The sequence below is a fragment of the Arvicola amphibius genome, chromosome 10 (assembly GCF_903992535.2).
Source record: "Arvicola amphibius chromosome 10, mArvAmp1.2, whole genome shotgun sequence".
NCBI classification, from domain to species: Eukaryota; Metazoa; Chordata; class Mammalia; order Rodentia; family Cricetidae; genus Arvicola; species Arvicola amphibius.
The window spans coordinates 3121500-3134629 of record NC_052056.1 but is presented as its reverse complement, the minus strand read 5'-3'; the positions used below and the strand labels follow the sequence as shown (position 1 = coordinate 3134629).

The 13130-nt window shown below is 46.2% G+C and overlaps 1 protein-coding gene across 8 annotated transcripts in view; it reads left to right on the top strand.

Annotated features, from left to right (window-relative positions):
* Positions 1-9094, top strand: part of Kcnj15 (potassium inwardly rectifying channel subfamily J member 15) — a 40547-nt gene extending 31453 nt beyond the window's left edge. For 2 of the 8 annotated variants that reach the window (XM_038346399.1, XM_038346396.1), the window contains one exon: positions 7337-9094. In XM_038346399.1, coding sequence (XP_038202327.1) covers positions 7357-8484 — 1128 coding nt within the window. In that variant the 5' untranslated portion in view covers positions 7337-7356 and the 3' untranslated portion in view covers positions 8485-9094. Of the gene's footprint in view, positions 1-3205; positions 3531-3593; positions 3733-7336 lie in introns of those variants that run through there. The other 6 variants (XM_038346392.1, XM_038346397.1, XM_038346394.1 and 3 more) reach the window with 6 other exon arrangements.
* The last annotated feature ends 4036 nt before the right edge of the window (positions 9095-13130 follow it).

The window sequence follows — 13130 nt, the reverse complement described above, 5'->3', positions numbered from 1 at the left end:
AACACACACACACACACAAACCCAAAAACTCAGTGTCAAAAGCAGCTGATATCCAAGAAAGCTTTTCAAGCAACTTCTCATATCGACAAGCGGCTGCACGTCGTCACGGTTTAAGTCAGAGCCTTTACATTTCCTTAGTCCAGAAAAGCAAGGTACGAATTGAGTCAGGTTTTGTCCGCCAGCACATCCCACTCCTTGTGAGCCATGGAGTGGGGACTCTGGAGACTTGACTGAAAAGCAGGCAGTTCCCAATCAAGGGAAAGACCAATATTTCTTCTTTCTGCTGGCATACCCACCTTGTTTGTCTGCCATGTTGAGTACAACATGATGTTTTCCCAGGATGAAAACACAGGAAACTTAACAATATTCAATTAGAAATAACTTTAAACTTTTAGGAGGTTCCCAAAGCTGTGCTAACTGGGAGGGGAAAGTGGTTCTTAAATGAGTTTTTTTTTTTTGGAAAGTATCTGTGGCAGGTAGTAGATCCTATTTTTGAGAATTGGGGGGAAAAGGGTATTGTGTAAAGAGGAGTGGGCTAGCAAAAATAAAATGATGGGTGAAAATTGTGAATGCTAAAAATATCTCTGTACTCAATTTTGGCCGGAATTATTTTATAATATATATTTAGGCCAAAATATAAGTAAAATATTTTTATAAATTTGTGTAGATTAATTTTAGCTAGAATTATTGACACTGTGCAAATAAGTAATATGATAAGTATTTAATATAAATGGTATAACATATTTAGCATACATTTGATAGTACATAATATATATGTACTCTATAGCCTACATGACTTATAAATACCCATAAAATAAATATAAATAATATGCTACAGTTTTGACTAAAATCTATTTCTGATTTCAAAAGTTTTGTCCCTGGCTCTGGACACCGGGGAGGTGGCATTTAACCTGCAAGGGTGGTGGAGCTGGACATGCCTACAGAAATAGGCTGGTGTAGTCAACACCGGGACAGTGGTATTGGTCAGGGTGCTGAGAGGAAGCAGGGAGAGGAAGAAGGCTCATCCTAAAGTGAGGAAAGCGACCACCCCAGGGTGGAAACTGCTCACAGGCAGGGAGGTGCCCTGAGGAATCTCGTTAGACACGCGCGCGCATCGCTGGGCTTCAGTCTTGGGGTGGTTGGAGGCCTGAGCCCAGAGCACTCTGTCAGGCTAGAGAAAGCTGTGGCTCAGTGCTGCCATGGGTCGGTGTTGGGAGCCTGAAAGAGTCACTTCTCCATGGCCACTGTGTGTGTCCGGGTGGCCTCCAGGGCAGACAAATGGTAGCGCCCACCTTGCAGGACTTCAGTGTTGCACATCAAGGGTCCCATGTGGAGAGTACACAGCTGAGGTGTGGCTGCCATGCCAGGGTGTTCTATTATCTCTGCGGATTCTATCGGTACCACAGTGGTCCTGTTACCCGAGTCTTTCTGATTTGATTGATTTTAGTCTAGTCTGCATCTTCTCTACTCGGGATGCTTCTAGCCCTACTCCTCCCTGCTATTTCCTCACATGTTTCTAAACGGTCCACAGCTTCCAGGACCCTCACAGGTTGTTCACTTCCAAAGCCCCTCTGTGTTCAATGTGGTTTCCCAGGTCCCCCATTCTCACGAGAGCTCGTGCCTCTCTGTCAGAAGACGTCTCTTCCGGATGGCTCTTTTCCCAGTTCCCTGCAGACCTCGTCTCATCCACGGCGCTACCAGAGCAGCTGCCACCTACCCGTCACCCAGCCAAGAGCCTTCCGGCTGTCTGCCTGCTGTTTAGGTGCATTCAGACACTGGACTTTTCTTCCCTTTATTTTCAGAAATCAAATGGTATACTGCAGAACGAACTAACAAATTCATGCCCCGTGTCTTTCTTGGCTGGAAGTAGGAAAGGGCCATCCCGACTTCTCTGTTCAATATTTTAAGGATTCCAGCGAAGAGATCACAGTTGTGAGAATTATGATCCCAACCTGTAAGCTTTGATAGCGTGAAAAACCTGGGAAACTAGATGTTATTTCCAGAGACCAACACTGTGCGTATGGTTTTAATGGAGTACTGCCTATCTAGAGGATTAAGAGACAGGGAATCATATGGCAATGCCTTTTTATCTTTCTACCCATACTTAGCTTGTAGAAAACTATTGATGTCTCAGCAGAAGATAAGCCATGTGGATTGTAGAAACACTAGGGAAAAAATCAAAAGCTATGTTATTAAAATTAAAATGGGAGTGCTAGAAGCAGATTTTTTTTTCAATGCTGTGTATTTATTTAATGTGTATGTATGAGTTCCTGGGCATCAGTATGCATGCAGTACTCTTGGATGCCAGAAGAGGGCATCCAAAGCCCTGAAACTGGAGTTACAGATGGCTGTGAGCCGCCCTGTGGGTGCAGAGAACGGAACTCGGGTCTTCTGAAACAGCAGCAAGTGCTCCTAACTACAGAACCATCTCTCCAGCACCCGCGAAGCACACGATTTTAAAGAAGGCTGCAGAAAAACATATAAAGTAAATCTAGAGAATGTAGTGAAGTATAAAGCCAATGAAGCAAACCACCAAACTGATGGGTACAAGGCAGGTTACCGGGCATAGAGAGCCGGGAGCAAGAGGTTGTCCTCCAACCAATCAGTGGACACACTGAGATCTGCTCCGTATGAGGCTCAGGGAGCTAGCAGGGGGGGATATACCAACTATATAATGGCTGATCAGCAATAAGGAGCGTGTGTGCCTGAGTGAGGCCCATACACGGGTCTAAAGATCAATAGAAAAAGATGTATAACAGTCAAGGTGGACAGATGGAGGACGAAGGTAGTAGTAGCCAGGTATAGGAGAAACGCTAATAAATAGTAGATGAATAGGTTATCTGATAGGTACTGTGGCATAAGTTATAGGTAGATGATAGATAGTAGATAAAATCAAAATGATAGATGATTGATAACTGGTTGATAGATGACTGGCAAATCGCGCAGGCGCGCGCGCGCAAACACACACACACACACACAAACACACACACACACACAAACACACACACACACTATTTCAGAAAAGAAGAACGTGAAGCACCTTGAGTTGAGCTTAGACCAGGTCACACAGAGCAGAGAGGACAGGGGATTTTGTGTATTGGGAAGAGCATGGCTATGTCTCCCACAGCCTTTGCACCTCCTTCCTTCCCACCACCAGCTGAGCCTTCCCCTCTAGGCTTCCGTCTTCTCTATGGTCTGCCACTCTCCGTGACAGTGTTGAAGATCCTCTTTACCTCTCTCTGAGTCAACAGGAGCGATGCGTTTCCACCGGCGGTGGGGCTATTCTGGACTCTCCCCTCCAGTGTGCGCTGTTTACTTCCTCCGCACTTCCCCTTCCTGCCGCCTGCTCAGATCACTGTGGCCCCGGTGGGGGTGGGCTGACCCTTTCTCTCCAGCGCCTTTTGTCAATGAGCTCCCTCCAGGGGCTGGATTCATAGCAAGGCTGTGGTGGTAGCAACGGTTTCTTTCTTGAAAGTTTTTGGCCATTTAGCCTGTACTGGGCACTGTGCCAGATGGCCAGGGATTCGAAGGTAAATGCCACACCCGTCGCCTTGAGGGGATCTTCAGGGGCCAGTTCTGCTGGGTGCTCTGGACCTACCTGTAAACAGCACGTGTCTGTCCCTCTTTCTTCCAGGCCATAGCAGGACCCCATGGTAGCCAGGTGGGTGAAGGGGAGCGAGGACGTGCCACTTGCCCAGCAGAAGATTCCTGACTTACAGAGTGAGTGACCAGGTAGCAGAGGAGGGTTTGGAGGGCAGAGGGTTCTAGACCGGGGGCTGGGGTTGGAGGACAGAGGAGATGGGCCATCCCGAGACCCACGGCCCTCAGAAAGGGATCCATGCCCTTCTGAACTGTGCCCTTGCGGAGGCCCCAGGTCCCAAACCCTGACTTCCAGGAAGCAGGGCTCAGGCCACTGACCCCAGAACCAGGTGCTCGGGCTCACAGCCAGGGAGCGCTCACAGAAACAGGAAAGCACACTGGTCACCCCAGGCCAGGTCAGCTCCCCAGCGAGGGCACGGGACAAACAGAAGCCCCACAGTGCTACTTTCCAGCCACAGTCCCTCCCACCCCCCAGAATGCTGTACGGCGAGCATCTCTGCCGAGCGCAGGACACTCATGTCTTACTTGTCCTGGAAAACCTTGTTTTGGTTTTAGTGGACGGGGTGGCACGCAAGGTCACGCACCGTTTTCTTTCCTCTGTCTTTCTCCTTAAGTACATCCATCACTTGCATGTAGGCTGTGCTTATCTTCGGCGGGTCTCCTGTCACCGGCCTGTCCCCATTTCAGGCAGGTCGGCAGGCTCGTTCCAAGCCTCAATGGGGTTGTTTTTCCCTTCTCTCATTATGAACTAAGAAGTGTAGTCCAGGGTACCAGAAGGAAGAAGGTATGTGCTCTCTGCGATGTCCCTGGCTTCGAAACAACAGATCCCAGGAAAGGTGAAGCAGGTTTCAAGAAGTTAAAGCTCTGAGTAAGGCAGGCATGGCCTTTCTTTGCAATGAAATCAGAACAGTGACTTTCCAAGAAAAATTCTAATTTCAGTAAGGAATATTTCATAATGAAATAGGAAGATTAAATGGCCCAGTGGCTCCATTTTGCATCCTGAGCAGGTGCTGGCCTCCACTGGGAGCCCTGCTGTTTCCATGAAAAGATCTGTCTGCATTCATTGTAAAACTTTTATTGACATAATGCCCCACTACCAGAAAGATTAGCATCTGAATCATAAACTGCCACATTTTCATCTGTTGCTTTTCAAAGGGGGGTTTCCCCTCCAATTCTTAAAATACCAATGAGGTAGGGCTAAAAAACATATTTCAGCCAGCCAGAGTTACTCTATCATTGCCAACGGTATCTTTTTCGTGGAATGCCGGGGTCAGCAGCAGGCAGGTACTATAAGATGCTCTGTGGGCTCACAGTTCTCCTCCGACTGCTGGGTGTTGAGGCAGAGCAGAGCCTCCCTGGGTCTGAGTGGGGAGCCCAGTGCTGCTTCTGGGTAGGTTTTTTAATTCTTATTTATTTTATGCTGTTATGTTAGATACCCTACATACCCTTTCATTTTTAGATACGTTTGTTCTTAAAATAGACTCCTTCAGCTGGTTCTATTTTGATCTAAAGAACAGGGCAGACTTTTGTGTATACCTAAATATCACACCTAAAATGACATTGGTGGTACGTGTCTAAGAATAACCTGCATGAGATGTTAAAAAAGTTTAATTACTTGCTGTTAGTGGGACGTTTGTTGCTTGATAAGTTGACTTTTCCCAAATGTCATGGGAACCAGGAGAAACTATAGATAGTAAGTTGTTCATTGAAGGAGGGAGGCAAATGAATTGCTCCAAAGTATGTGAGTTAAAAGGAAGATCTAAAAATGTATTAATATCACTTTGGCTCTGAAGATGTGCAGTAATATTCTCAATTGCTATACCAAAATTATTTTATAGGTGGTTGATCTAACATGTAAGATCAGTTCTGGATCTAGTCAAATAAGTTTTAAGTATTATCATGGTAAGTCATTAAAGCGGACTATACATAAATGCTGGTAACACTTCGTAAGGCATTCACATAACCTTTTGTGTTGTCGAGAGAAAGCAATTCTGTTTTTAGAACAAGGCTTTGTTTGGATGCTCACATGACCATCTCAAAACCTTGTCATGTATGAGTAGGACAGCCACAGCTCTTGGCCACGAAACACAGACACAATTACCTGGAAAAGAGCAATCTCAATCAAGGAACTGCCTCCACCAGATCAACCTGTAGGCGTATCCATGAGCCATTTCATTGACTGATGATTTATGTTGGAGGTTCAAGCCCACTGTGGGTAGTGTTGTCCGCTAGGCAGGAGGGTATGGGCTGTGTAAGAAAGGTAGGTAGTCAAGCAGGACAGAGGAAGCAAGCCTGTAAAGAGAGTTCCTCCATAGTCTCTGCTTCAGCTCTTGCCTTGAGTTTCTGCCCCAACTTTCCTCATGATGGCCTGTAACCCATAAGATGACATACACTCTTTCCTCTAAAAGTTGCTCTTGGTCAGTGCTTTATCACCAGGTAACAAAAAGCAAAGAGGGACAGAGTTGATTCTGAGATGGGAGCCCACACAGGCATTAAGGACTCGCCCCCACTTAAAAATGAAAGAGTTGTGGTCCAGAGAGCGTGAAGGTTTATGCTGAGCCACAGCTAATCGGCTGCAGAGGCATCTTTCAGTCATGCCAGCTCTCCCGCAAAGCCTCAAGCCCTTCCTCCACTGCCCTCATCATGTTGGCACGAGCCACCTAGGGTGGCCTTCACAGTTCCACTTCCTTACGCATCTCCACACTCATCTTTCCATCTGCCTCCAGAGTCCTCTATCTGTAGGTTTGAGCTACTGAGGGTCGAAGATACTGGGCACGGTTGCACCTGCGCTGGGCACATGCCGACATTTTTTCCTGAGGTCATTCCCCAGCAGACAGCGCAGTAGCTACTTCTCTGCATGATATGCTTATCATGCTAAGTTTTCTAAATCGTCTAGACAAGGTTTGAAGTACTGAGGCTAAGATGCACAGATCCCATGCAGTGCTTACCTAGAGGAGTCATGATCACTCAAGAGTTTTGTGTGCACGGGGTGGGGACAGAAACAGGGCCCCTTGGAAACTGTTTTAGCTTTGCTTCCTGGTGCTGTGTTAGAATACGCCCACAAAAGCAACTTAGCGGGACTCCGCAGAGATGGTTCAGCAGTTAAGACAGCTTATCACTCTTGCCGAGGACTGGAGTTCGTTCCCAGCACCCGAATCAGGCATCACAAACATTCTTCACTCTTCAGGCTTCTAACCTCAGTAGGCACAACCTCCCAACACACTTACACAAGCAAGTGGAGAAAGCATTTATTTTAGCTCAAAATTCTAGATTACAGTTCATAACTGAGGGGAAGTAACAGAGACAGGAGCTTGGTACCGTTGGAGACATCACATCCACACTGGAGAGAGTGAGCAAGGATGGCAGTTGCTTAGCCCACTTTCTCTACTCTCCTATGCTTCAGGTCACTCTTCCCAAGTAATGGTGCCACTTAGAGTGGGTGGTTCTTCCCACCACAATTAAGACATAACCACAGGCCAACTGGATCCAGACAATCCCTCATTGAGACTCTCTTCCATGTGATTTCAGATTGTGCTGAACTGACACCTAAAACTTACACAGATACCAAGGGACCACTTAGCACCCAACCCTTACTCCACGTGGTAACAGAACGCAGTTATTGCACGTGGTAGAAGGTCGCAGCCCAATGTAACAATGGGATTCTGCTAGTATCTTTACTACTTTCTGGAAGTCACACCAAAAACATGGTAAAAACACATCTTTGTTATTTCTTTAGGTGGTCCCAGGAGCCTGAAAATGGATGCCATCCACATTGGCATGTCCAGTGCCCCCCTGGTGAAACATGCCAATGGAGTTGGACTCAAGGCCCATAGACCTCGAGTCATGTCCAAGAGTGGACACAGCAATGTGAGAATTGACAAAGTGGATGGCATCTATCTGCTCTACCTTCAGGACCTGTGGACAACGGTCATCGACATGAAGTGGCGGTACAAACTCACCCTGTTTGCGGCCACATTTGTGATGACCTGGTTTCTGTTTGGAGTGGTCTACTATGCCATAGCATTCCTTCACGGCGACTTAGAACTTGGGGACCCTAATTCTAACCACACGCCCTGCATTATGAAGGTGGATTCTCTCACGGGAGCCTTCCTCTTTTCCCTGGAATCCCAGACAACCATTGGCTACGGGGTCCGTTCCATCACGGAGGAGTGTCCTCACGCCATTTTCCTCCTGGTTGCCCAGCTGGTCATCACCACGTTGATTGAGATCTTCATTACAGGGACCTTCCTGGCCAAGATCGCAAGACCCAAAAAGCGAGCTGAGACCATCAAGTTCAGCCACTGTGCTGTCATCAGCAAGCAGAACGGGAAGCTGTGCTTGGTCATCCAGGTGGCCAACATGAGGAAGAGCCTCCTGATCCAGTGTCAGCTCTCGGGAAAACTCCTCCAGACGCATGTCACCAAGGAGGGAGAGCGCATCCTCCTCAACCAGGCCACCGTCAAATTCCACGTGGACTCCTCTTCTGAGAGCCCCTTTCTCATTCTGCCCATGACCTTCTACCACGTGTTGGACGAGACAAGCCCCCTGCGGGACCTCACCCCGCAGAACCTGAAGGAAAAGGAGTTTGAACTGGTGGTCCTTCTCAATGCCACCGTGGAATCCACCAGTGCCGTCTGCCAGAGTCGAACATCTTACATCCCGGAGGAGATCTACTGGGGATTTGAGTTTGTGCCTGTGGTTTCTCTCTCCAAAAATGGAAAGTACGTGGCTGACTTCAGCCAGTTTGAGCAGATCCGGAAGAGCCCGGATTGTACCTTCTACTGTGCGGATTCTGAGAAACAGAAGCTGGAAGAGCAGTACAGACAGGAGGACCAGAGGGAGCGCGAGCTGAGGAGCCTCTTGCTACAGCAGAGCAATGTCTGACCCCGGCTGACCTCTGGACCCCCTCCCAGAGCTGCCTCCTCACCAGGTCTCCTCTCAAAAACCAACAGCTGCTGCGAACATGGGCCAGGCAGACCTGATACCAAACCACGGAGATAGCCATGGCCACCTGATACCAAACCACGGAGAGAGTCATGGCCCAGCTTTCTCTTTGTTCTGACAGCTGAACAAACCTCTCTGCATATAAAAGGATTTCTTCAGAGTGCCTGGTCAGGACTGAACACTCAAATTCAGATTTTCACCCCCTAAAATAGAGCTATATATTAAAAGAAACAAGCATAGAAAATGGAGGGGATTCCTGTTCGGGTGACAGACAGGTAGCCATGTTGACAGAATGAAATGTGTGACTGTAGAAGAACATCATCTTATAATCTGAAGTATGTATTTAATCCACCTATCAAGGGCATTGTCAGTAGGTGAGGTCTAAGGCATGATTCACTATTTGCTTGTATCACTGCCTGCGAACCTGCTCCTTCTCGTGTTTAAGTATGTATGCTTTATTTGCAATGACGGCTATCTGGTAATGACCAAAAAGTGTTGGGAAAGCAGGGACTTCAAGCTTGAAAAATACATTCATTTCATTTTGACATTTTCCAGTGGACTTAATTGTGTGGCGTGAAAGGAACCAAACCAGAATCTGAGAGTTCTGCAATATATCTGTATCTTGATTCTATCATCCCCGTTACTCTTGGGGGAAGCATGCACCAGCCTCTTTTTGCCTTCAAGACAAGCCAACAGCACCATTTGGGGACATACTGGCAACATACACAATCAGGTTTCAGCCAGGCTTACAGAACCATCAGTAGTATAAGCTCTGCTTCGAGCAGTGTGGTCAACGTCATTTTTTCTAGATCCATATGAAAAAACTGACTGAGTGGGTTCTGTGTCCTTATGACCGCCAGATCCGCCCTCCTGTTGGGGTTGTCAGTGAGTGTATCTCTCAGACATTTCAGTGTTTCCCTGTGTGCATATCTTGACCGCAAAGAAATTACACAAAATCACCGATGTCTTAAGAATGAAACAGCTCCCTGAGGGCTGTGATTGTCACAGCCATGATAAGTATGTGGCTTGATCATTATAGTCCCCTCAAAAGAAAATTGAAGCTATGTCACAATACAGGATGTCTGCATAGATCCTGCAGTTCCTGAGGCTGGGTGATAACAGGAAGAAGGGGAGAGGAGGGAGAGGACCCCTCGTGCAAGAGCCTAAACACACCTCCTACAACTCAGCCTTACAAGGGGACATTTTGCCTCTGAAAATACTAGAGTTTAAGGCTTGCATTTTGGGGGAGAGAGAATAAGTGGCCAGGAATGGGTAAATATGTAAAAGGTGTGTGCTCCTTTTATTCAAATCAGAGCAAACTGTAAATTTGCTCAAGTGCCATATGACCACGAATATGCAGGCAACACACACATATACACACGCACACATACATATACACACATGCAAACACACACACACACGCCTCATACAATATGTATATGTGTGCCCTGGTTCTGCAAACACAATCTCAAACTTCTGGCATCAGATGTCACACATAAGAAAGTCCACCAGCGTTACCTTCATGTTTATTTGATTTTATAAGAAGAAGATGAACACTTTGACTCAGAGAAGTTGGGGAGACTTTAACTGGATCCAGCTGCTGGTGTGAGCTGCTGCACACCCAGCCATTATCTTCATGTGGCCACATTTGCAAGTGTTCTTCCTTTGAACAACAACAACAAAATGTGAAAGTAAAATCTCTGAATTGGAACCGAGTTAGTGTAGCGAGAGTCAGAGACTCATTGAGGAAAAGTTTGCAGAATAATTTCTATTAATAAAGGGAGGATTTAGGGCGGGAGAAATGGCCCAGTGCTGAGAGCATACAGTCACCAGTTCAAATCCTCAGTTCAAATCTTTGCTAGACCCATCTAAAGAGCCATGGAGGATTGCATACACCCGTAACCCCAGTGCTGTGGGGAGCGGAAATAGGAAGACAGCGCAGCTTCCTGGCTGCCAGATGAGCTCCAGGCTCAGTTAATATGAGACCCCATCTGGGGGGAATAAGGCAGAATTGATGGAAGAGGACAGGTACCGACTCTTCTGGACTCCAGGCATAGGCACACGCGTGTGCACACACACATATACATATGTGCATGCAGACATATGCACACAAATAAATACACACACACACACACACACACAGAGAGAGAGAGAGAGAGAGAGAGAGAGAGGGAGGGAGAGAGAGAGAGAGAGAGAGACTATTATCTTTAATCATTCAGGAGTATTTTTTTTCTGTTCTTGATTTCATGGCAGACTGTTTTAGGTTGCCACTCTTCAAAAACTGTTAGCTGTTTGCCTGCTTAGACACTAGCCCCTCTAGCCACTGCTCCTGTGTATTGTGTTGTATATAATAGTAGAATCAATAGGAAAAACCACGCCACAGGGTGTTGTGGTGTCTTTTCTATTGCATTATAAAATTCCTCACACATCCACCTTGGTGCCCTCTGAATCCGACTGATACCAGCAACTCAGTAACTAGACCCACTTCTGTTGTAGACGGTACAGTGAGGACGTGTCAGACTCAAAATCATCTTTGCTAGACAAATTTGGAATATCTGATTATTTGATTTATTTTCAGAATATATACATAGCGTATATGTATATACATATATACGCAGAAATATACACAGTGCCTTCAAAACCAATGTATGGGCCAGGTGTGCTGGTACATGCCTGTAACCCCAGCCCATGGGAGGCAGAGGCACAAGGATCAGGAGTTCAAGGCCAGCCTTGATGACGTAACGCCTGCACTACATGAACTCCTCTATTAAAACAGTACAATAAATCATACTGCAACGTAATAGTTTCTAAATATTTCTATGGCTGACTGGTTTGAAACTCAACAGTCTCCAGAATCACTTAGCTATGATCACTTTGAATCCCAAGTTCTCATGCTGATATACTAACAGAGGAGTTAAGTAGCGTAAAGTTACTGGGCATGATCTAGACAGGCTTCAGGTGGAAACAGATTCATAAGCATCATCAAAACCATGGAGTGCTTAACCCAAGACAAGCTTTGTGATTTCCAGAAACACAGTGCATCCGCCTTCTCAGTGAATGCTCAAAATGTGCTTCACCGTGGAGGCCACGGGGCCAGCAGCAGCAGATCCGTGGAGGCCACGGGACCAGCGGCAGCAGATCCGTGGACACCCACGTCATTTCTTCTGCCTTGCTGCCCGGGACCCCAGACACCAAAGAGAGATGCAACCTCTGACTTGCACAATGAGCCACCTTGGGCTGGGGGTGGGAGCTAAACACTGTTGCTCTTTTTACTTTTTATTCATGGGGAAAATTAACAGTGCAGTTTTTGAATATCTACAATTAATGCATAATGGTAAGAAAAGATAATAATATTCATTAGTGGACCAAATATTTAGATAAATGTAAACACCCATTTTGTTTGATCTTTATTTGAATTAAATTTATTCTTTGAATTGGTTGTGGTTTTGACATCACTGAAATTAAAATTAAGTTACATATATATATATATATATATATATATATATATATATATATATATATGGCCATTTGCTCCAGTGTGGAGAGGCCTTTCTACTAACACAATCCTCTCTCACTTAGATCATTGTAACACATGGAAAGAGAACATGACAGGCTGAAAAGAAAGGAACAGGGGAGAGAAAGCTGATAGAAAGTGATTGTGGGTGTGTGTGGGTGTGTGTGGAGGGTGCTTGGGGGGTAAACCTGGCTTCTTAGGACGCTCACCACAGACTTATTGTAGGTCTTGATTCTGTGCCTGGTGACCATGGGCTATGATGGATGTACCGCCATACCACCATGCACAGGTATCCTTCTTCCTAGGCATTCTTTGCCTATACACTGTTTGAAAGAGTCATTTCAGATGAAGGCTAGCTTACCCTAGTTTTCCCTGATGAGATTTTTAAAACTAAATCTACTCTACCTGAGTCTTGATTTCTACTTCCTGTGTTGCATACTGTTAAGGCAGCATCCAGTTACGGGACTGAGGCCCGCTATGAGGTTATGCAACCCCCCCCCCCAAGCCTTCCCCTTTTAAGGTCTAGCACTTCTGATTTCACTTCCGAGGGTCACCTACACACTCTGCCCATGTGGCCACCATGTTGCCATTGATCCAGGTTGCTCGCTCACTGATCTTCAGTGACTGGCAATAGGTGGTCACCTGCTTCAGAATAATGACATCTGAGCAGCTCTGAAGTCTTCAGAGTTCAAATCAGTAGCAAAATGAAGGAAGCCAAAACTTGGCTGGGGTTTTAAAGGATAAAGGATTGACCTGGTTCTTGAGGGGCTGTTGTCAGTCAGTCTCTTCATTTTGTGTCACCATTTTGTTTACTTTTTTTAAAGGAGTCACAAACATGATCTTTGGCTTCAGACTGAAAAGGAAGCCAGGAAAGTGCACTTGTGTGCTGGGGAGCTGACTCATGAATATGCAGGCCTCATAACCCAAGGACTTGAGTTCCATCCCCATAACCCAAGAAATGAGAAAGTCAGGCATGATAGCATGGGTTTATAGTTTTAGCAGTGGGGAGGTGGAGACAGACAAATCTCTGGCTCATTGGTCAGCCAGTCTATCTCACTAAGCAAGTTACAGG